Raw genomic sequence first — 21036 nt, 5'->3', positions numbered from 1 at the left:
AAAAACAACATCACATATATCTTTGTTGTTTTTCATGATCTGCTTACCCAACTTTGGAAAAACTATTAAGTATTCAGCATTGCATTGAGGACATGCCACTCTGGCTGTACTGTTTCCTCTTTGTTTTTCATCTACCCAACGCTGTAGACAAGCCTGGTGAACCCATTTTGTAGATCCTCTGCACCTGCATGGTCTCACCCATTCAGCTGTTCTATCATCTTCATCAGTGGCAAAACACACCCAGCAACTTCTGTAAATTAAAGAGAAATAATGACGTTATCTTTAAGACCCCAGCCTCCCTTCCACCGCAGCACTCACTCAATGAGATAAGCCTACTATGTTATAATATAGAACCTCTACTTTACATTCAAATACCAAGGTGACAAAACAATCAATAGATTTCCAGTTGGAGTTTCTTCTTTTTGGTTTTTCCTTATATTCTTCTGCAGAATCTTGTTTTCTGAATTTTCCTTTTATGTAATTCCCTCCATCTTTCCAATAATTCTTCACCTTCTCTTATGAATCAGAGTGCAAAAAGACAACCCTCAAGCTGCTTTTGTTTTAGAAGACCCTAATAATTCTTTGGGTAAGCACAGAAATATGTGAAATTCAGTGTTTTCCCCACTTCAACAACACTAAACCTCTTCAACTTGGAAAACTAAAGGATTATACAAATAATTTCACTATGGTCTCATTCAATTTTCAATGGAGGGGATTATTAAGTCTTAAAAAAAATAAAGGGGGAAGAGATAAAGACATCAGGATAAACTGTTTTAGGATAGTGATATAGTAAATTTGGCCCTACATGTTTCAAGTATGAATGACTTTCTTTTTTCTGTGTAGTTATATTTATTATATTTGAAATCTAGAAGTCTCAACTCTGAGATGTTTATATTAAAAATTCAATTGAGACGGTTAATTTTAAAACATATTCCAGAGGTGCCTGGGTGGCTTAGTAAGTTAAGCATCCAACTCTTGATTTCAGGTCAGGTCATGATCTTACAGGTCCCTGAGACTGAGCCCCACATCAGGCTCTATGCTGACAGCTTAGAGCCTCCTTGAAATTCTCTCCCCCTCTCTGCCCCTCCCCCACTCACAAGTGCTCTTTATCTCAAAAATAAATGAAACTTTAAAAAAGTTAGAAAAAAATGTTTCCCATTTTGCTTTTCCGCGAGAGTGTGTGTGCGCATGTGTGCAGAGGGAGAGAATCCCAAGCAGGCTCCTTGCTCAGCAGGGAGCCTGATGTAGGGTTCTATGCCACAACTCTGGAATCATGACCTGAGCCAAAAATCAAGAGAAGGCTCAACTGACTGAGCCACCCAGGTGCCACCCACCCCCCATTTTGCTTTTAAGAATACCTGAAGTCTAGGGGCACGTGGGTGGCTCAGTCACTTGGGCATCTGACTCTTGATTTCGGCTTAGGTCAAGATCTCAAGGTTTGTGAGTTCAAGCCCTGGGATGGAGTGTGCTTGGGATTCTCTCTCAAATAAACTTAAAAAAAGAGAGAGAAAGTACCTCATGAAGTCTAATTTTTTCTTGTGGAATTAGGTTGCAATTCATTATTTTTTCTCCCAATTGACACAAGTTGGCACTGATTTTCATTATGGCAAATACAGTTTAACTCCATGAGACCATTCACTTCTCCCTGCCCCCATTGAAGTGTGTACAATTAGAAACTGCTAACTGAAGCTTGTTATCTACTGTGCACTTAAAAAAAATTTTTTTTTAACATTTATTCATTTTTTTGAGAGAGAGACAGAGCGTGAATGGGGGAGGGGCAGAGAGAGAGGGAGACACAGAATCCGAAGCAGGCTCCAGGCTCCAGAGCTGCCAGCACAGAGCCTGACATGGGGGCTCAAACCTACCAACAGTTGAGATCATGAACCGAGCTGAAGTTGGACACTTAACCAACTGAGCCACCCAGGTGTCCATCTACTTTGCACTTTTCATTTAATTAAATAAATTCCTTCTGTCAGAACTAGCTTAACTATGCTCAATGGGAAAGACTAGTCAGGTACTGTAGATTCATGAGGTCTCCAGTCCTTGTAGAACAACATATATTTTAACTGGGTGCTCCAATTAAAAACTTCCAATTAGAACAGGTAAGAAAACTTCCTATTTTTTTTTTTTTTAAGTAGGCTCCATGCCCACTGTGGGGCTTGAACTCATGACCCTTAGAACAAGAGTTGCATGCTCCACTGACTGAGCCAGCCAAGCACCCCAGAACAGGGGAAAAATACTTAATTCATAGCAACATCCAAAACTGTGACTTTATTCAGCTTTCAAATTCAATCAGGTTTCATACGACCTAGGTAAAAATGGGAGGTAGGCAGTGTTTGTTTAGCACCATGACCCACCTCAGTCAAGCTGTCTCAGCTCTCATACTACCTTATGGTTATCTAAAAGTGCCCCTTCCTCCTCTCCATCTTTTAAATTTTATTGTGGGAAAATATACATAAAATTTACAACTTTTAAGAGTATAGTTCAGTAGCATGATGTACATTCTTACTGTTGTACAACCATCATCACTATCCACAGTTTGACTGGGTATAACTATATAATTTACAAAGTTTTGCATACGTTTCAAATGACAAGTATAAGCAAACAGACTTGGTTAACTGAGGTGTGAGAATATATGTGCCCCACAACTGAGGAAATTTTATATTTGTTTACCTCTGGGAAATGAGATATACAGTTGTGATAACAAAACAGGCATAATACCTAGAAACGTTCTAGGTTCTTCTAAGATTTTCATTTCAACAATGAGCAGCATATGTAGCTAAGTACATCTAGACCAGCATAATTAATCAGCATTAAGGTGAATTGAATAAACCCAATTTCAGTCACCAGGAAAAAAATAAAACGTAAAAATATATCTCCTCAGAACCTTAGTACCAGGCTGAACCAAACGAAATTGCCTACGTTCATCTGTTTTAGACCTACATAAATGGCAATCTCATATTTCAATTTAATGCAATTACTTGTATAACTATATTCCCCACAAATTCTCGTCAGTGTAAGTTTATTTTTCTTAAACATTTTTTAAAGTTTATTTATTAAAAAAATTTTTTTTAATGTTTATTTATTTTTGAGTGAGAAAGTGAGACAGAACGTGAGGGGGGAGGGCCAGAGAGAGGGAGACACAGAATTGGAAGCAGGCTCCACTCTGACCTGTCAGCACAGAGCCCCAGGTGGGGCTCGAACCACGAACCGTGACCTGAGCTGGAGTCGGTGGACACCCAACCGACTGAGCCACCAGGTGCCCCTTATTTATTTTGAGAGAGAGAGAGAGGGAGAGCACGCGCGCAAGAGTGAGCAAGCGCACAAGCAGGGGAGGGGCAGAGAGACAGAATCCCAAGCAGGCTCCGTGCTGTCAACGCAGAGTCTGACAGGGGGCTTGGCTCGATCTCGCCAACTGTGAAATCATGACCTGAGCTGAGATCAAGAGTGGGACATTCAACTGACTGAGCCACCCAGGTGCCCCTTTCCTAAAATTTTATTATGAAAAATTTCAAACTTTCAAAAAAAGCTGAAAAACTGTTCAGTGACTACCCTTTTTCTCAATATCTACATTCTATAATTCTTGTAATTTTGCTTTATATGTCCTTTACTCCATATTCATTTATCAATCTTTTACTTTTGATGTACTTCAATGTTGAGGCATCAGTATATTTCACCCCTAAACACTTTTACAGTTTTACTTTTTAGAAGGTACTCAACTGACATTTAAAGCAAGCACTTTCGGATGTTTTCTAATTTCACAACTATGGTAGATAAGGTAGTTGAACGGTGGTTTACAGTGGAAACTCATTAGGAGTTAAACCTAATAAGAATTGTTAACACAAATAACCTTGTTTTGTTTGATTCATAGTGATAGTATACAGTTTACAAATGTGGGTTTTGAAGCTAAGCCTCATACAGATTAATTGAAATTATCTTACAGATGAGATATTAAAAGAAACCTTATTGATACCAATACTCTCAAAAAAGTGTGCCTGATTTTCAACATCTACCAACTTACCACATCCATTTTCTCTTTATTTCAACTGTTAGTGTTAATCTGATGATGGTCATTTGAGATCAAATAGGAAACTTCTGATAACACTAAATCACTTCATCTAAAAATTATAGTTTAGATACAGATAAATATGAAATGGAAATTTCTAACAATAGTAGAGACATTGCCAGCAACATTTACTGAGTATTCACTGGGTCCATGTGGCTGCACAAATAAAATAAATGGAAGATTGTATCTATTTGGAAAATCCTATAAATTAACTGGGGTCACATCCAACAAACAGAAGATTTAATAAGGTTCCAGAAATTACCATAGGTATACCTTAAGAAGAAATTGAAGGATCAATTTGGATAGATCAGAGAAGGCTTCAGGGAGGAGTGATAGTAGAAATTAGCAAAAGCAGGGACAAATGATTACAGAGATTCTTAAAACAAAGTTTCCTGGACCAGCAGTTTCAAGATCACTTGGGAACTTGCAAATTCTCTGGTTCTACCCCAGATCTACTTAATCTGAAACTCTGAAGAAGCGCCTTGAATTCTCTGAAGGTGATCCTGAGGTAAAGTTTGAGAACTGATGGTATAGAAAAATGGCAGGTAGGAAAAAAAAAGAAAAAAGGCAAAGAGATTGGTGAAAGCAAACCGTTATGAAGGAGACATTTACTAGATTTGCTTAAGTCAGAAATAAGTGCTTTTTTCATATAAATAACAGTATAGAACTATGTATGCTGACAGTGCTCTTGCAACCCTGGTGAATTCCTAAAAACCTGCCGGACTTTCTGCAAGAAGTGTTGCAAGCACCAACTCCATGAAGTGACACAGTACAAGGAAGGCAAAGATTCTCTTTATGACCAGGAAAAGCGGCGTTTATGACAGGAAGCAGAATGGCTATGGTGGGTAGCTTAAGCCGATTTTCCGGAAAAAGGCTAAAACTACAAAGAAGACTGTGCTGAGGCTTTAATGTGTTGAGCCCAACTGCAGATCTAAGAGAATGCCGGCTATTGAGAGGCAAGCATTTTGAACTGGGAGGAGATAAGAGAAAAGGGCCACATGTCACATGGTCCAGTTCTAAGCTTCATATTTTAAAATCTTGAGGTTATGTTCACTTCAAAAAAAAAAAAAAAAAGGTAACACTACAGAAAATGTTAATTTCTAAAGAATTTATTGATTTACAACCTTACTACATATAGGAGTTTATTCTATTTAATTTGGAAAGAACATCAGTCTGTGATATAAGGGCCAGACAGATGGGAATATATAACCATATAAAAATAAAAATGGTTACATGAATGTTTTTAGGCAAACAGCCTATATTATATAAGACAGAGTTACTAGTCTTCAGGGTTGGAAAAAAGGAGGGGAAGGAACAAAATATGAATGTGTATGAATCCTTTTTTTCCTCATTAAAAAAATTTTTTTTTAATATTTATTTATTTTTGAGAGACACAGAGTGTGAGCGGGGGAGGGGCAGAGAGAAAGGGAGACAGAATCTGGAACAGGTTCCAGGCTCTGAGCTATCAGCATAGAGCCGGACTCGGGGCTCAAACTCACAAACCGCGAGATCATGACCTAAGCCGAAGTCGGACGCTTAACCAACTGAGCCACCCAGGCGCCTCTTTCCTCATTTTTTAAAAACTTCTGATAGACTGACCAGGAACAACAGCTGAGAAGGCCTTATAATTATGCTTTCCCTCTCTGATTCCCCATATCCTACTCCCTTTTTGGTGAAATCTATTTCAGCTATTTATTCTCTAATTCTCTGCCTTCTTATAGTGAGAAAAAGAGGGGACTGAAAATGACAGGTTTATTCTCAAGATCTTAGAATGAGAGAGTAGAAGAATGTACAGCACGATTTCTCCTCTTTTTAAGGAACAATGTCCCACCCTTCCCTCTAACATCAGTCCTGTATGTGGTTTAGGCAGTTAGTCCTCCCCTATCCCCAGCTCCAGGAAGAGTAATCCTTAGACTGGTTTAAGGGTGTATCCTAACTCCAAATTATAGTGATTGGAGGACTGGGCCCATGAAGCTGGTATTATCAGAGTGAATCTTAGAATTTTTGCTGGGAAAGCTGGTACACAGGTTTTCTCTTTTCTACAGAGCTTTAAGGCAGGAAGGTGTGAGGCTAAATGAAGGTGTAATGGTATTACTGTCAAGAGAACCACCATGTGCAGACTAAAGAAACCAGAGGAAGCTGAAAGATGGAAACTGATGGCTTTGAGACATGGATCAAGCTGTGCTTAAAGCTAAATATACTCTTACACTGTTCACTTACATAAACCTATAGCTGTGTGTGGTTTTAAGTTTAACCAGTCTGGGGCAGATTTCCCAACAGGTGCAACTCAAACAATCTTGATGGTGTGAAAAATTAGATAGAAAAGATGGCCCCAGAACAATCATATGATATAAACTCCAAACAGCTTTTATAAATACACACAGTATTTTTTGTCAACAGCTTTGTTCCCTACTGTTCAGAACTTGAACAGATAAGTCTTAAATACACCTAATTTCTACTGCAAGTGCTTTGAATCTTGCAAGCTTTTCTATTTTTTACACTGGGCAAAATACGTTCTTGATTTTGCTACTGGATCAGGTCATTTTTTAGATAAACACAGATAAAAAAGATAAAACCCAACATGTTCAAATTAAAAATTTTTACTGATAACACCATAATATTTACATTCATGGTCAATATAACAATTCTACTTGAATTCAAGTTATTACAATTTTAATGTTATGATTTATGGGATACATTTTGAATATCCTAAAAGGTGAGAATAACTGGCTCTTTCCCATTTCAAAGGACAAAGCCAAAAACTTTTCAAAGTCCACACCCTAGAAAAGGTTGTAATTTCAGACCAAACTTTAAGTTTCTTTTTCTTTTTTTACGGTTTATTATTTTTTTTTAATTTTTGAGACAGAGATAGAGCATGAACAGGGGAGGGGCAGAGAGAGAGGGAGACACAGTATCTGAAACAGGCTCCAGACTCTGAGCTGTCAGCACAGAGCCTGATGTGGGGCTCGAACCCACAAATTGTGAGATCATGACATGAACCAAAGTCGGACGCTTAACCGACTGAGCCACCCAGGCACCCCTCTAAGTCTCTCTTTAAGTCATTCCCCACCCACCTTCAATCCTCCAATCTCTTAGAAAGTGGTATTCAATGTGATGCACAAACATCTTTTGAGAATTTACTAGAAATACAAAATCTCAGGCCACCCAAGACCAACAGAATCAGAAACTCTCGGGGAGGGACCTGTTACTACATTTAAAAAAAATCATTCAAAAACATTTTAGGGGAGCCTAGGTGGCTCAGTTGGTTAAGTGTCCAACTCTTGATTTCAGCTCAGGTCATGATCTCATGGTTTGTGAGTTCACCCCTCCCCCACGCTCTGTGCTGGCAGTGTGGAGCCTGCTTGGGATTTTCTTTCCACCCCCCCCAGCCCTTCCCCTACTAGAGCACTCACCCTCTCTCTCCAAATAAACTTAAAAAATTTGTTTTAACTTAAAATTGTTATTGTGGTAAAATACATATAAAATGTATCATCTTAACTATTAAAAAATTTTTTTTAATGTTTATTTTTGAGAGAGACAGAAAGCAAATGGGGGACGGGCAGAGAGCGGGAGACACAGAATCAGAAACAGGCTCTTAGGCTCTGAGCTGTCAGCACAGAGGCTGACATGGGGCTTGAGCTCAAAGGACACAAGATCATGACCTGAGCCGACGTTGGACGTTTAAGCCACCCAGGTACCCCACTATTTTTTTTTTTTTTTTTTTTTTTGAGAGAGAGAGAGGTGGGGGGAGATGGATAGAGGGAGAGAGGGAATCTTAAGCAGGCTCCACGCTCAGCGCAGAGCCTGACACACGGGGCTCAATTCCGTGACCGGGAGATCATGACCTGGGCCGAAATTAAGAGTTGGACACTCAACTGCCTGAGCTACCCAGGCACCCCCCACCCCCCATCTTAACCATTTTTAAGTGTGCAATTTAGTGGTATTAAATACATTCACAATGTTGTACAACCATCACCACCACTCATCTTGTAGCTCTTTTACCTTGTAAAACTGAAACTCTGTACCTATTAAACAACTCCCCAATCCTCCTTTTCCTAGTCCCTGACAACCACCATTATAGTGTCTTCATGGTTTTGACTATTCTAAGTACCTCAAATAAGTGGAATCATCTAGTATCTGTCTTTGGCTTATTTCACTTAGCATAATGTCCTCCAAGTTCATCCATGTTGGAACACACTGCAAAATATCCTTCCTTTTTAAGGCTGAATAATACTCCATTGTATGTATATACCACATTTTGCTTATCTGTTCATTGTTCAATAGATACTTGGGTTGCTGCCATATTTAGCTACTGTGAATAATACCGCTATGAACATGGGTATACAAATATTTGAGACCCTGCTTTCAATTCTCTGAGGTATATGCCCAGAAGTGGCACTGTTGGATCACACAGTACTCCATTTTTAATTTTTTGAGGAACTGCTGACATTGTAACAAGCCCTACAGGTGATCACAATACCTAAAGTTTGAGAATCTCTGCTATAGTCATTCCTCTTTATTCTTTTAAGCCTCAAATACTGTATTCACCATAACACAGAAATGAAATTTCACTTTACACCCAACATAAAAATTTTAAAATTATTTGGTTTTTAATTTAAACCACTTCTCAACCTTTTGGCTAAGATCAAGTGTGGTTTTTAATTTAAACAAGAAGTAAAATGCTCAAGATTTTTTTTTTCTAAGGTAAAGAGCTAGCTAAATGTGGGGAAAAGACTATGCAACTTCAAGGTGTTCTATAACGGAGCAAAGAACTTGGGGTGTGGAGCCAGACTGTTCAAGTTCAAACCCCTGTTTACCACTTATTATAGGTGTAACAACAGAATCTCTTGTATTGTAAGGCAGGGGTTCTTAATCTGGGGTCCATGAAAATTTATCCCAGAAAATTTGGATGGGGAAAGAAATTACATCTTCACTTTTGCCAACCTCTAAATAAAATTTAATTTTCCTCCAATGATGAATGTAAGCAAACCATAATAATATTAACAGTACAGCAATTAGAAATTACAGTATATTGACCAGAAATTTTCATATTATTTTACAGCTACCTGTGCAGATCCCAAGATAACATTTACTCATTGCAAATCTGAATGTAGTTATCAGACCAACCAATACAGCTTGTATTTTAAGGTATTAAATAAAGCTCATATTACTGTATCAGTTTTTTAACAGGTTGATTGGTTTCATTTATTTTCCTTGTTTGTTTGTTTATTTTTGAAAGAGAGAGAGGGCAAGTGAGGGAGGGGCAGAGAGAGAGTTGCAAGCAGGCTCCACACTGCCAGTGCAGAGCCTGACACAGGGCTTGGACTCACCAATGATAAGATCACGACCTGAGATGAAATTAAAAGTTGGGTACTTAACGGACTGAACCACCCAGACGCCCCTCATTTCTGATACTATGTATTTTGTGTTCTTTTGTGTTCTTTCAAAACATTCTGAGCAGGAACCCAAAGGCTTAACCAGTCTACCAAAGGAATGGTCAGCATTAAAAAGGTTTAATGTTAAGATCTCCTATTGTAAAAGATTAAACAAATGATCATGAAACTACATAAGCATTGCCTGCCATATATAAAACCACTAAATGAACACTAGTAATAATGGTACTGATAAAGACGGGAATGGTGTCTGGGGTGCTTGAGTGGCTCAGTTAGTTAAGTGTCTGACTCTTGGTTTTGGCTCAGGTCATGATCTCACGGTTCCTGGGATCGAACCCCACAGTGGGCTCTGCATTGACAGCACGGAGCCTGCTTAGAATTCTCTCTCTCTCTCTCTCTCTCTCTCTCTCCACCTCCCTCTGCCCCTCCTCTGCTCCAGCTTGCTCTCTCTCAAAATAAATAAACTTAAAAAAGATGACAAAGATGGTGTCAACTTTACATCTATGGCTAGATGTTATGGATGCAATTTGTTACCTAAATTAGCACATAAGGGAATTCTGCTTGGCACCCTGGTATTCAGTGGAAAAAGTCCTGGATTCCTAATCACCACCCCTCCCCCCCTCCACACGTTTTCAATAGGCCAATACCACTGCATAGGATATTCATTCAAATCCTCTCAATTCATTTTCTTCCACCCTTCTTTTCCTTCTACTATCTCTTTAAATGCCTCTTGCTTACTCAGGTACACACTATTTACTTCTACACCTTCCCACCTGGCAAGTTGGGGCACATTACTTTACAAAGTAAAGGAAAATCTGGGAATTATCACAATTGGCTCAAAGGTTAAAGAACAAATCACTATTACCACAATATGAAGAAAAAAATGATGAATCTAAAGATTGTTATTCTTCAAAATAAATGTGTAGACTCAACAGTATTGGTAATATCACTAAATCTGTACCCTTTACATGCCACCCTTTACAAAAGATTATTTTATACTACATGATTTTAAAACTGTAACTTTTTTCCAGGTACAGATCCTAACAGTAAGCTTTATATACTGTTCAAGGAATACATGGCTAGTTTGTCTAAAACCTAAGATTATTCAAGATCTCCTCTTGAATCAGCTTGAGTACCTACTAAGTACATTCATTATTTGATGCCACAAGGACTACATTAAGTGCCAAGAAAAGATATTACAATGTTGAGTAATAAGTTATATAGAAATGTGAGGATGACAGTACGACGCAGCTGAGTTGGTTTCATGAAGAGGACATAACTACGGATGAGAATTTAAGCTGGATTGGGAAATGAAAAGAGTAAGGGTATTCAAACTAAGAAAAATTGCATAAACAAGACAGAAATGAGCATATGATCATGGACAATAAGAACACCAACATAGGTGGAGCGGATTTTAAGGTAAACCTAGATATTATAAACCAGTTAGGAAAGGATGGATGACAAAGATAACCTCACATCATAGGGCTCATTTGTGACTCATCCACTGTTTATATGCTTATTTTTAAAAAAAATTTTTTTTTTTAACGTTTATTTATTTTTGGGACAGAGAGAGACAGAGCATGAACGGGGGAGGGGCAGAGAGAGAAGGAGACACAGAATCGGAAACAGGCTCCAGGCTCTGAGCCATCAGCCCAGAGCCTGACGCGGGGCTCGAACTCACAGACCGCGAGATCGTGACCTGGCTGAAGTCGGACGCTTAACCGACTGCGCCACCCAGGCGCCCCTATGCTTATTTTTTAAAAGTACATGGAAAAAAGGGGAGGAAACTTTACCAATAAAAGTTTCTCAATAGCATATTTATTTACTAAATAAGTAAGTATGGTTATCTAATAAAACTGTCAGTAAAGTTTATCTTTACAGACTCAAATTGCAGGTGTCTATCTTGGATTATTAGAAAGATCTGGGAAATCATAGGCTCCTGCCTTAGAGATCACTTTGATTAAAACTGGAGTGTAGCAGAATGGAATTCCAGGAGGTAGGAGAGAGAACAATGAAACAAGCTTTAAATTACTGCTGTTGTATTATATATGGTGCCTCAACAATGTATTTGCAGGACTGTTTTAAGTAAAGAGAACAAGCAGTCCTTAATTCAGAAGATGCTTTAGAGACCCATACTCTGGTTAATGCAAGGAAGGCCTCATTTAACAATGGAAAAAACTGCACACTGTTTTGTCTCATGATTAAAAGTTTCACACCCCATGTATTCTGGTACAGGAACTGTACCATCAAGAAGAATAAAAATCCCTTTATGTGTCTGTTCACATAAGTGGAATGGAAGTTAAAGTATCTGAATTCATCAAAAGATAAAACCACAATCACAACACATTACCAAAGGGTAAAACTGAAGGGAAATACACTCCAATCAAGCATATACATGCCATCCCCTTTGTCTCTGATATTCAGAAACTCTGCAAGAGTAATTATTTCCATCTTAAATAAACAAGGAAACAAAAGCCTAGAAAGGTTAAGTAATCTGCTCAATGCCTTACAGAGAGGCACAGATGCAACCTAGGCCTCAACTCCAAAATATTGGCTTTCTTCACTGCATCATGCTGCCATATGTATAGTGAATTCTGAGAAATGTTTCCACTTCTTATTTCATAGAAAATTATAGCCAGTACAAGAAATTGTTTCATTTTTTCTAAGGTACTTTTAAACAGCCATAAGGAGCTTTCACTAGAGATCTAAACTCCTTCCAGTCTATTTCACTGTGCCATATAAATATTATGTCTCATCAACTGATGTTGATACAACTGATACAACAGTTGTATCATGTAAAGGACTGCTGTATGTATGTATGTATGGCATGTAAAGGACTGCTACAGAGTCTAGAGAAGAGGGGAAAAATATTTCTGAGATGGTTAGAAAAGCTTTATAAATGAGGCAGAACCTAAAATGGGTGTTGAATGATGGGTAGAACTTTGAAAGACAAGATGCTAAAAAGAACATCTTGTGTTCAGAGTACAGTACGCAAATCAGTTTGGCCTGGGCAACAAACATGTATGTACTATTATTAGTTTTTTCTTGCTTTTTAAGTAGGCTTCATGCCCAGTGATGTCCCAATGCAGGGCTTCAATTCACGACCCTGAGATCGAGACCTAAGCTGAGATCCAGTTGGATGCTTAACCAACTGAGCCACCCAGGTGTCTGTACATACTCATTCTTAAAGAGAAGCAAAGGTTTAAAAAGGTAGTTGGTGCCAGCCATAAACTCAGTGTCTTAAACATAATAGGGAGCACAATACATATGATTATGAAGAGTCTTGAAGGCCAGGCCAAATAATTTGAACTTAAGCTTAATAAGCAATAAAATACAGGTGGTTGAGCAAATGAGTTGGTTCTTTAAATTGTGCTTCTGCTAAGATTATTCTAAGCACTGATACGTCATAAAGGATGAAAAGAAAGACACAGATTCAATAATGTATCCAAGGTACCAGGCCTTTGTGGGTAAAAGGGATAGGGAATAGTTTCCATTCTCAGCGAACTTCCAGTTAAACATGCATGGTAGTGGTGGTATCAGGTGTGTGTGGAAGGCTCTAAGACATGGGATAGATGCGTTAACAAAATTACAATACAATGTGATTTTCTATAATAAATGCACAAAAGTTCTATGGAAACACAGGAAGGAGTAACTCACTCTGTCTGAAGGAGCTGTGCAATGCTTCAAGGTGATATCTGAGCTGAATTCTAAAGAAGGGTAAGAGTTAGCCAGGTGTTAAAAGGGAGGAAGTCATCTAAAACAAAAATAAGGAAATGACATATTCAGAGAACAATGTAGTGGAATGCAGAAGAGTATGATTAAGGTAGGTTGAGGCTGAATTACATTAATAGATCTAAACCCCTTCACTAGATCTTGAAAGTTTACATTTTATCCCATAGGTGATGTAGACTGGCAGGTTTTGAAGCATGGAAATGATGTGATTATAATTATGCCTTGGCCAATTCTGGTATCACACTAAGTCAAACTAGAAGAGAAAAAGTAGAGCCAGAGAAAGAAGAATCTACAATATCTGATGAGTGAATCTGGAGAGAAAGAAGCAAAAAGAAAAAAAGTGGTGGTCTAGAAGGATGGGGTCTAATCAAAGAACAAAAATTGGGAAGAAAAGTAAAAGCCAGGGAAATATCAGTTTAGACACATTAAGACGCTAGTAATAACATGTATATACAAATGGGAATGTCTATTGGCCAGCTAGGAAAGAGACACTAAAATGTGGGAAAGCGGTCAGGAATAAAGACGCTCATCTGGGAGTCATTCAAACAGAGGTGAAAGTGCAATAATAAGTGGGTACACTTCAGAGAAGAATGGTAAGTGTGGAGGCTTAAACCATACTTATGTGATTGAAGGGAGAAAAGGTAATATATGAGGGGCAAATAAGCAAAAGATAGAAAAATAGTACAGTATAACAGAATATAATTTCAAGAAGTTAGAGGGTGGTGGTAATCAGTTTCAACTTTATTACATATATATCGAGGATACGAAGACCAAGTAAAAAAGGTATTAGATTTACTGATTAAGAAATTATTAGTGATCTTTAGTATACTTTTAGTAGAGCTAAGAAAGGGGAATGAAAGTCAAATTATAAGGAGAGCTAAAGAAGAGAAAATAAGGACCTAAATATCATAAACAGGGGAATGGATTAAGAAAAAAAGAATGTCAATCCAATGAATATTATATATATTCTCTTTAATTGCTGAGTATCATAGAACTCAAAACTATTTAAAAAAGCAAATTGTAGACTGATACATTCAAATTTTAGAAACAAAATCACGAATTATATATGGTATACCTGAAAACATTAAACAGGGGCATCTGGGTGGCTCATAGGTTAAGTGTCTGACTCTTGATTTCAGCTCAGGTCATGATCTCATGGTTCGTGAGCTGGAGCCCCATATCAGGCTCTGCTGACAGTGTGGAGTCTGCTTGGGATTCTTGCTCTCCTCTCTCTCTGCCCCTCCCCTGCTCTCTCTCTCAAAAAATAAAATAAACTAAAAAAAAATTTTTTAAATAAAAGCATTAAACAAAGGAGCCTGGAAAAATATAAAACCCATTTATGAGAGTGAAATGGGGATGGAGAGAAGATATGGGACTGATGAGAGTAGTCAAAGGAGATGTTTTCTGTAATCCTTCCACTTTTAACATACAGATGAAAGCAAACATAACTAATTGCCATGGTTTTTAATTCCAGGTATTGGTCTGTTAATTGTCAAAATGGGATAGAGATGTGACTGAAGAGATACCAACTGACACAGAAAATGAGAAATTGCTTTAATGCAAACTAAGAGATAATTATACAAATCTGAAAATAATATGGCATGTTCTTATCAAAATAGTCTACATCTTCTAAAGGGATGTACACTTCTGGTTGATAAAGCTTTTAGAGTGAGGATTCTAATTCACTTTGTAACTGCAGGAGAGGGACAGGGAACAGATTATTCTCCCCGCTTTCCCTCCCATCTGACTGTTTTGGGACACCGGCTAAGTGCCTTGCCTACTCACCAGGTGCAAGTAAGTGACGTAATACAACATCAACAAACTCCTGAGTATTACTGTGAGATGGGGTATACATAAGTCAAGTTTTTAGAAGGATCACTCAGCAGGCCCAGGCTTCAAATACAAGATCCATTCCTGCAGTTTGTTACAATATTCTTTGTACTCTGTATACATTTAATCCTAATTTTGAGAAACATAAGAGAAATCAAGAAAACAGATGGTGACAGAGTAATGATATCAAGGGTTTGAGTTTATAAACTTTTCTATTTTTTAATGTTTATTTTTGAGAGAGAGAGAGAGAGACAGACAGACAGACACACAGTATCTGAAGCAGGCTCCAGGCTCTGAGCTATTAGCACAGAGCCCAATGTGGAACTCGAACTCATGAACCGCGAGATCATGACCTGAGCCGAAGTCAGATGCTTAACTGAGTCACCCCAAAGGCTCCCCAAAGGGTTTGAGTTTATAAATGCTTATAATTTCAAGGCAATGATTTGTGATCCTAAATCATTCATGATACTAGAAAACCACCCCCTTTCCACTACTCTCAAAAATTGTTTGCCCACAACAATTTATTTTTTTTAACGTTCTTTAAAATTTATTTTTGAGACAGAGAGAGAGTGGGCAGAGAATACCAAGAGGGCTCTGTGTGGACAGCAGAACCTGATGTGGGCTCCATCTCGCCAGTTGTGAGATCATGACGTGCAAAGTCCGATGCTTAACTGACTGAGCCACCCAGGAACCCCTACCCACAGCAATTTAAAAGATTCAATAATAAATTTACACAGGACATGTGCCATTGTTACCAAAATGAAAGACAATCAAAATATCTATATATGCTCTTTCCACCTACAAATACTGCAATAAAATTTATCAAGATAAATTGCTAAATTAAATTTATTCACAAAGGACAAAGCAGTTCAACTTCAGCTATTAATAAGTTGCCATTGGAGAGCCTGGCTGACTCAGTTGGTTAAGCGTCCGACTTTGGCTCAGGTCATGATCTCACGGTTTGTGAGTTCGAGCCACGCATCAGGCTCTAGGCTGACAGCTCGGAGCCTAGAGCCTGCTTCCGATTCTGTGTCTCCTTCTCTCTCTGCCCCTCCTCTACTTGTGCTCGGTCTCTATCAAAAATAAATAAATGTAAAAAAAAAAAAAAAGTTGCCATTAGTTAAAAAACCCTGAAAGACTAAGTAGTATAAACTGAATACACAATCCATGTTACAATGAAGCACAATCTTCATTTAATTTCACAGTTTATTGGAACAAACCTCACTAGAATTTAAGCTCCATATGAGCATTTTCGGTTATGTTCACTACCAAGGATCTAGAATGGTACCGGGTAAATGTAGGCACTCAATATTTACTATATAAATTCAATAAATACAAATAATAATTCACTATCAAATACCTAACTTTTAACCTAGAGGCAAAAAAAACAACTTATGCGTTGCACACATTTCCTTAGTCTTCTCAAGGATAAAATCTGCATCAGAAAAACAAACATATAGGCAGGTTTCGGAGCTAAATTCTGTCCCTCAAAAACTGCCACCCAAAAACCAATTATAAGCCCTAATAGGTTGACATATTTTAATCTGTTGGGCCTGTCAGTATTCCTCAAATGAATCAATCATCTTTGTATTCAACTTGTATGCAGGGCCAGCCCACATTAAGATGACAAATATAAAGGAAAGGGGGGGATTGCCACAACTGTTGGTTATATGAGAATCTTAAGCACCTTCTGTGTGCCTAATATATAAAATTGCATGTTACTGTTTTATAAAGTGCTTACACGTGTTCTCATTTGATAAAATCCTGTGAGGTAGGCTATTATTTTATAAATGAGAATGGATAGCCTCAGATTTAAGTGCAAAAATTCACATAGCTGGTAAATGGCAAAATGACAATTTCAAGATCACTGTCTCTAAAGCCCAAACTTTTCTTCAGGGATCTCTACTCTTACCATGAAACAATCCCTTAGGGTTTACAGCAGTGGTTTTCAACCACATCAGAAACAACTGGCAAGCTTTTAAAACTACAGATGCTCGGGCCCCATCTTTCAGAAATTTGTGATCTGACTGGTCTTGAACAGAGCTAGGCATCCATCCATAGTTTAAAATGCTCTCCAGGTGATTCTAACGTGAAGCTTGGTTGCAAACTACTAATAAAAGTCTTCGTCATCTTAATCTACCTTGAGGTATGTCAAAAAGGTACAAAAGATGAAGATAAGCCAATATTATAGTCATCAGCTTCAATAAACAGAGGCAGAATTTCCAAGTTTCCGTTGAGAAGTTCTGAATGCCTTATGAGCACTCCTTGGCTTTTTACTTCTATGGAAATCTCTAAAGAGTGTATGAAAGCCAGGTCACTTTTGCACACAAAAATCTTTCTAAAAGTCACCTATGTAAGAGTGAAAGCACCAGACACTCAAAGGAAAAAAAAAACAAAACTAAGTACAACATATCCCGCACCAGAATAGGGTCTCATTTGATTGGAACTGGCAGTGGACACAGGTGGTCTTCTCTGGGCATATGTTAGTAGTCCTACGCAATTTGCCAGTATGCTGAATTATAATGAAGGAAAAACCTGCTAACTTATCACACCCTGAGGCAACTGGGGAAAACGACACAAAAGTTCATGCATTTGTTCATAAAACAAATATTTACTGATGACCTACTGAGTACCAGGCTCTGTTCTAGAATTTAAGATAAATAATGAGAAAGTTTCTGCTTTCTAGGAGCTTATAAAACTACTTATATTAAAACAGGGGTTAGTCAATACAACCTGACAACCTGACCTGAATGCTGACCTTAAACAAAGCTGAGTTAATCACTGGGTCACCCCTAACTGAATAAAGTCCACAATATGATTTTTATCAATTCTGGTGTCTCAAATTCTAGGCTCCAAAGGAAATGTCTGTTCTGTCACTCTGGGAGGAGATGTACTCTTGGGTGATTTTTGTTCTGGGTGTGGCTGATCCAAACAGCGTTTAACTGGGTATAATCTCAGTTAAGGGAGGCCTTTCATTTAACGTCTTATTGGTGGAACTTTACTCTGTACAAAGAACTGTACCACTTAACAAGGTGGCAAGTGGTCTGACAACTGTAAGCAACTGCAAACATTATGTATTAACCTGTAATATTCCCAGGAATTTAAGACTTGGCGAGGGAGAAAGGTGGATTGAGTCTCCAAAAACTCATAGAAGAACCCATGAACTAGAATTTGAACAGCAGAGGGCGGTGCAACCGACTTCGCAAAAAAAGAGTTTTACTGTCTGGAGCCCCCCAGGAATGGGCCACTGGCCCCAGTAAAAGACGAAACTTTCTTAGTGAACTCAAAATGTGCTAACTGTTCAGTGTTGTACTCATGTGGCTGTTTTCCACAACCTCTATTCTGGCCGTTAAAGCTCCCTTGCGGATACTCTTGCCCTTCCAGTTTGGGGGTGGGGATGGGATGGGGGAAAGGAGGAATAAAATCAGACTATCAGCCTTCTCAAAAGAATGCTTACTTACCCTTGGTTTTTGCAAAGAGTCTTAAAGTCGTAGGGGATCATTCCACTGAAAGATAGTCTGGTTGTTGTTGCCAGTGACATCGCTGGCAAACACGTTACAACATAGTTTTGGGGGGAGGGGAGGAGAGTAAGAAACAGAAAAAGAAACTAACGCCGTGGGTTAACCCAAACCCCTCTCACTTGAAAAGGGCGTTCCAACAAAACTCGACGCCACTCCCTAAGTTTCGCTTTAAGTCTACGCATCCGAGCTGCCCGCTCTGTCCTCCCCGAGCACGGACTCCAAACTTTCTGCCCCTCACACGGCCCCCCGGCCGTGGAACTCCTCCCGGCACGCCGGGCTCCGCTTACGGAGAGCCTCGAGGCCGGGCGCGGGCAGGACCAGCGCCAGACGAGGGTCTGCGGCTCGCTTTCTCCCCCAAAGCTGCCCGTACCTGTCTAGCATCTGCTGTAGGGCTTGGTCCGGCATCTTCGGCGGAGCCGGCGCACTCGGCCCTCCCCAGGGGACCTGGTCAGGGCCGGGCCCAGGGACAATAGCACTGAGAGGCGGCGGAGTAGGCCTCAGTCCGGCGGCAGCCGCGAACCCGCTGCCCAACCTCTCGGGGTGGCTCCGCGAGCCCGGAGGCGGCGGTGCGCGTCCTGCGGGCGTCCGGAGGAGGCGGTGGAGAGCGAGGAGGAGGAGCCTGGGGCGGGGAGGCGGCAATCGCGGCCCGGGTTCCTGCCCGTCGGCCCGGGGTTCCGGTCCATGGACCGCGGGCGCCGAGTTGCTGCTGGCGGAGGAGCTACCTCTGTGAGGTAAGAGTCACCGCCTCCGTGCGCGCCGGGGTCACGACGCAAGGCGGCCCAGAGCAGCCTGGGAGATGTAGTCCTCGGACCGTCCCCGCTGGAGGCTGCACAGCCCGCCCCGACCACCGCCGCCGCGCCCGCAGCCGCCCGGCCGGCGCCCTCCCGTTTCCTTCCTCCAGGGGGAAAAATGTCCTTCGGGCCGCTTTCCAGGAAGCAGCAGGATGTGCCTCTCCACTGTCAGTAGCAACAAGGTCAGCCCTCCCTGCCTGTTCTTTTCTCAGCTCTTGCCCTCAGGTGGGACCGAGCCAGGTGAGGGGAGGGGGCTGAAGGGCCATTTCTCTTCAGGGTCCCCAGCCCTGTTCGCGGCGTCGGGGCGGGCCGTGGAGGGGGTGGGGGTGGCAGAAGTGCCTTCGGAAGCCCTCGGCGCTGGGGCCAGGCTGTGCCGCCTCTGAGCTCGTTTTGGGGAGTTACACAACCCCCGCAAGGGGACGGATGCACTGGTGCGGGAGATTATTCCCAAGGGGGCGTGGGGGCCGCCTTAACCAGATGGTTCCCACCCGAGTTTCTCACTGTGTGTTTTGGGGGAGTGGTGGGGGAGAAAAGATTATTCTCTCCCTCTCTAAGAGCCTTCTATAATGTGCTTGGTCTTTCAAGGGCTCGCCGACAGTCTCCAAATGGAACATGTTCGTGAATAAACAGCTCTTGCTTACTCAGCTGTGGGTTGTCAGGGGTGTTTGTTTCTCTCTGTGCTGCTGGTCACTGTTAACCATTTAGAGTCGCTTTGACACCTCCAAGCAGGTGGATGTGTGTGTGTTGGGGGGGGGGGAGGGGGTGGGAATCGAAAGGGAAAAATCATCAATCACTCGATGGGTTATTCTCTGACGCTCTAGGGACAGCTTTGGCGGGAGGAAAGAGCTGTTGGCTAAAACGAATGCGTCTTTTGGACGACCTGTGGCGTTCTCCAGTGCTGTGATTGGTAGGACGTCTGGTAGTTTTCCCTTGATTATGCCTAATTTCTGCCGCAAGATGTTTGATTTGTCTTGCAAGATGTTTGATTTTTCTTTAAAGTTAAAGTGTGTTTTTTACGCTCTTTTTAAATGTGGAATTTTACAATCAGCTCTTAATTCTGTTTCAAGTTTGCTTCCTGAATATATTTGAACTAGAGTGTACACTGCCAGAAAAAACAACAACAACAACAACAACAGCAACATGTGAACAGAAGTTTATTTGGCCTCCAATTTCTGAAAGATGCTTTTATGAGAGGCTTTGACAATTTACATGACTATTTATAATTAACGATTCACCTTTTTCTCACGAAATGTAAAACAGGCCCCCGCTAGTGGAGGGAAATAAGAATTTAACTTACTCAGGGTTTTTGGTATTTTAAATTCCTATTTATTGCTCCTCCTACTGGGTAAGCCTTCCCTTACTGTGTATTTATCTCTTAAGTAGTTATGCACCGCAAGGAGATGGATATATATATATCCTGCTCAAAAAATAGAATTTAATCCTAGCATATTGATTAAGTAGGCTAGCGCAAACTCCCATCTAGTTTTATGATTTACGCTAAAAGGAGTTCTCACCTCATTTTGGAATTTATATTTGAACCCCCACTTACAAAGTAATACGATACAGTCTGTTCATAACAAAGCTGTGTGCAAATTAACATTATCTTTTAAAAGGGTTTTATATTAGAATTTTCATGAAAAGTCTGTTTCCTGGCTGTGTCAAAAATCCTTCAAAATAGAAAAAAATATAGATGTTACTCATCT

General features: G+C 40.1%; 1 protein-coding gene and 1 pseudogene across 1 annotated transcript in view; one reads left to right on the top strand and one right to left on the bottom strand.

The window, feature by feature from the left end:
- Nucleotides 1–19252, bottom strand: part of MARCHF5 (membrane associated ring-CH-type finger 5) — a 57602-nt gene extending 38350 nt beyond the window's left edge. Inside the window, exons 1-2 of the mRNA XM_047073169.1 lie at nucleotides 18913–19252; nucleotides 48–250 (exon numbers count right to left, since the gene is read on the bottom strand). Of these exons, the coding sequence (XP_046929125.1) occupies nucleotides 48–250; nucleotides 18913–18947 (238 nt within the window). The 5' untranslated portion in view covers nucleotides 18948–19252. The remainder of the gene's footprint in view (nucleotides 1–47; nucleotides 251–18912) is intronic.
- LOC124507275 (60S ribosomal protein L36a-like) lies at nucleotides 3767–5108 on the top strand (annotated as a pseudogene).
- Nucleotides 19253–21036: the final 1784 nt, after the last annotated feature.

Source organism: Lynx rufus, unplaced genomic scaffold (genome assembly GCF_022079265.1).
Source record: "Lynx rufus isolate CCGP_SWC_20201006 ecotype Redwood Valley unplaced genomic scaffold, mLynRuf1.p SCAF_11, whole genome shotgun sequence".
In the NCBI taxonomy this organism is placed as follows: domain Eukaryota; kingdom Metazoa; phylum Chordata; class Mammalia; order Carnivora; family Felidae; genus Lynx; species Lynx rufus.
Note: the sequence above shows the minus strand (reverse complement) of the source record. Positions and strands in the feature narration are given on the sequence as shown.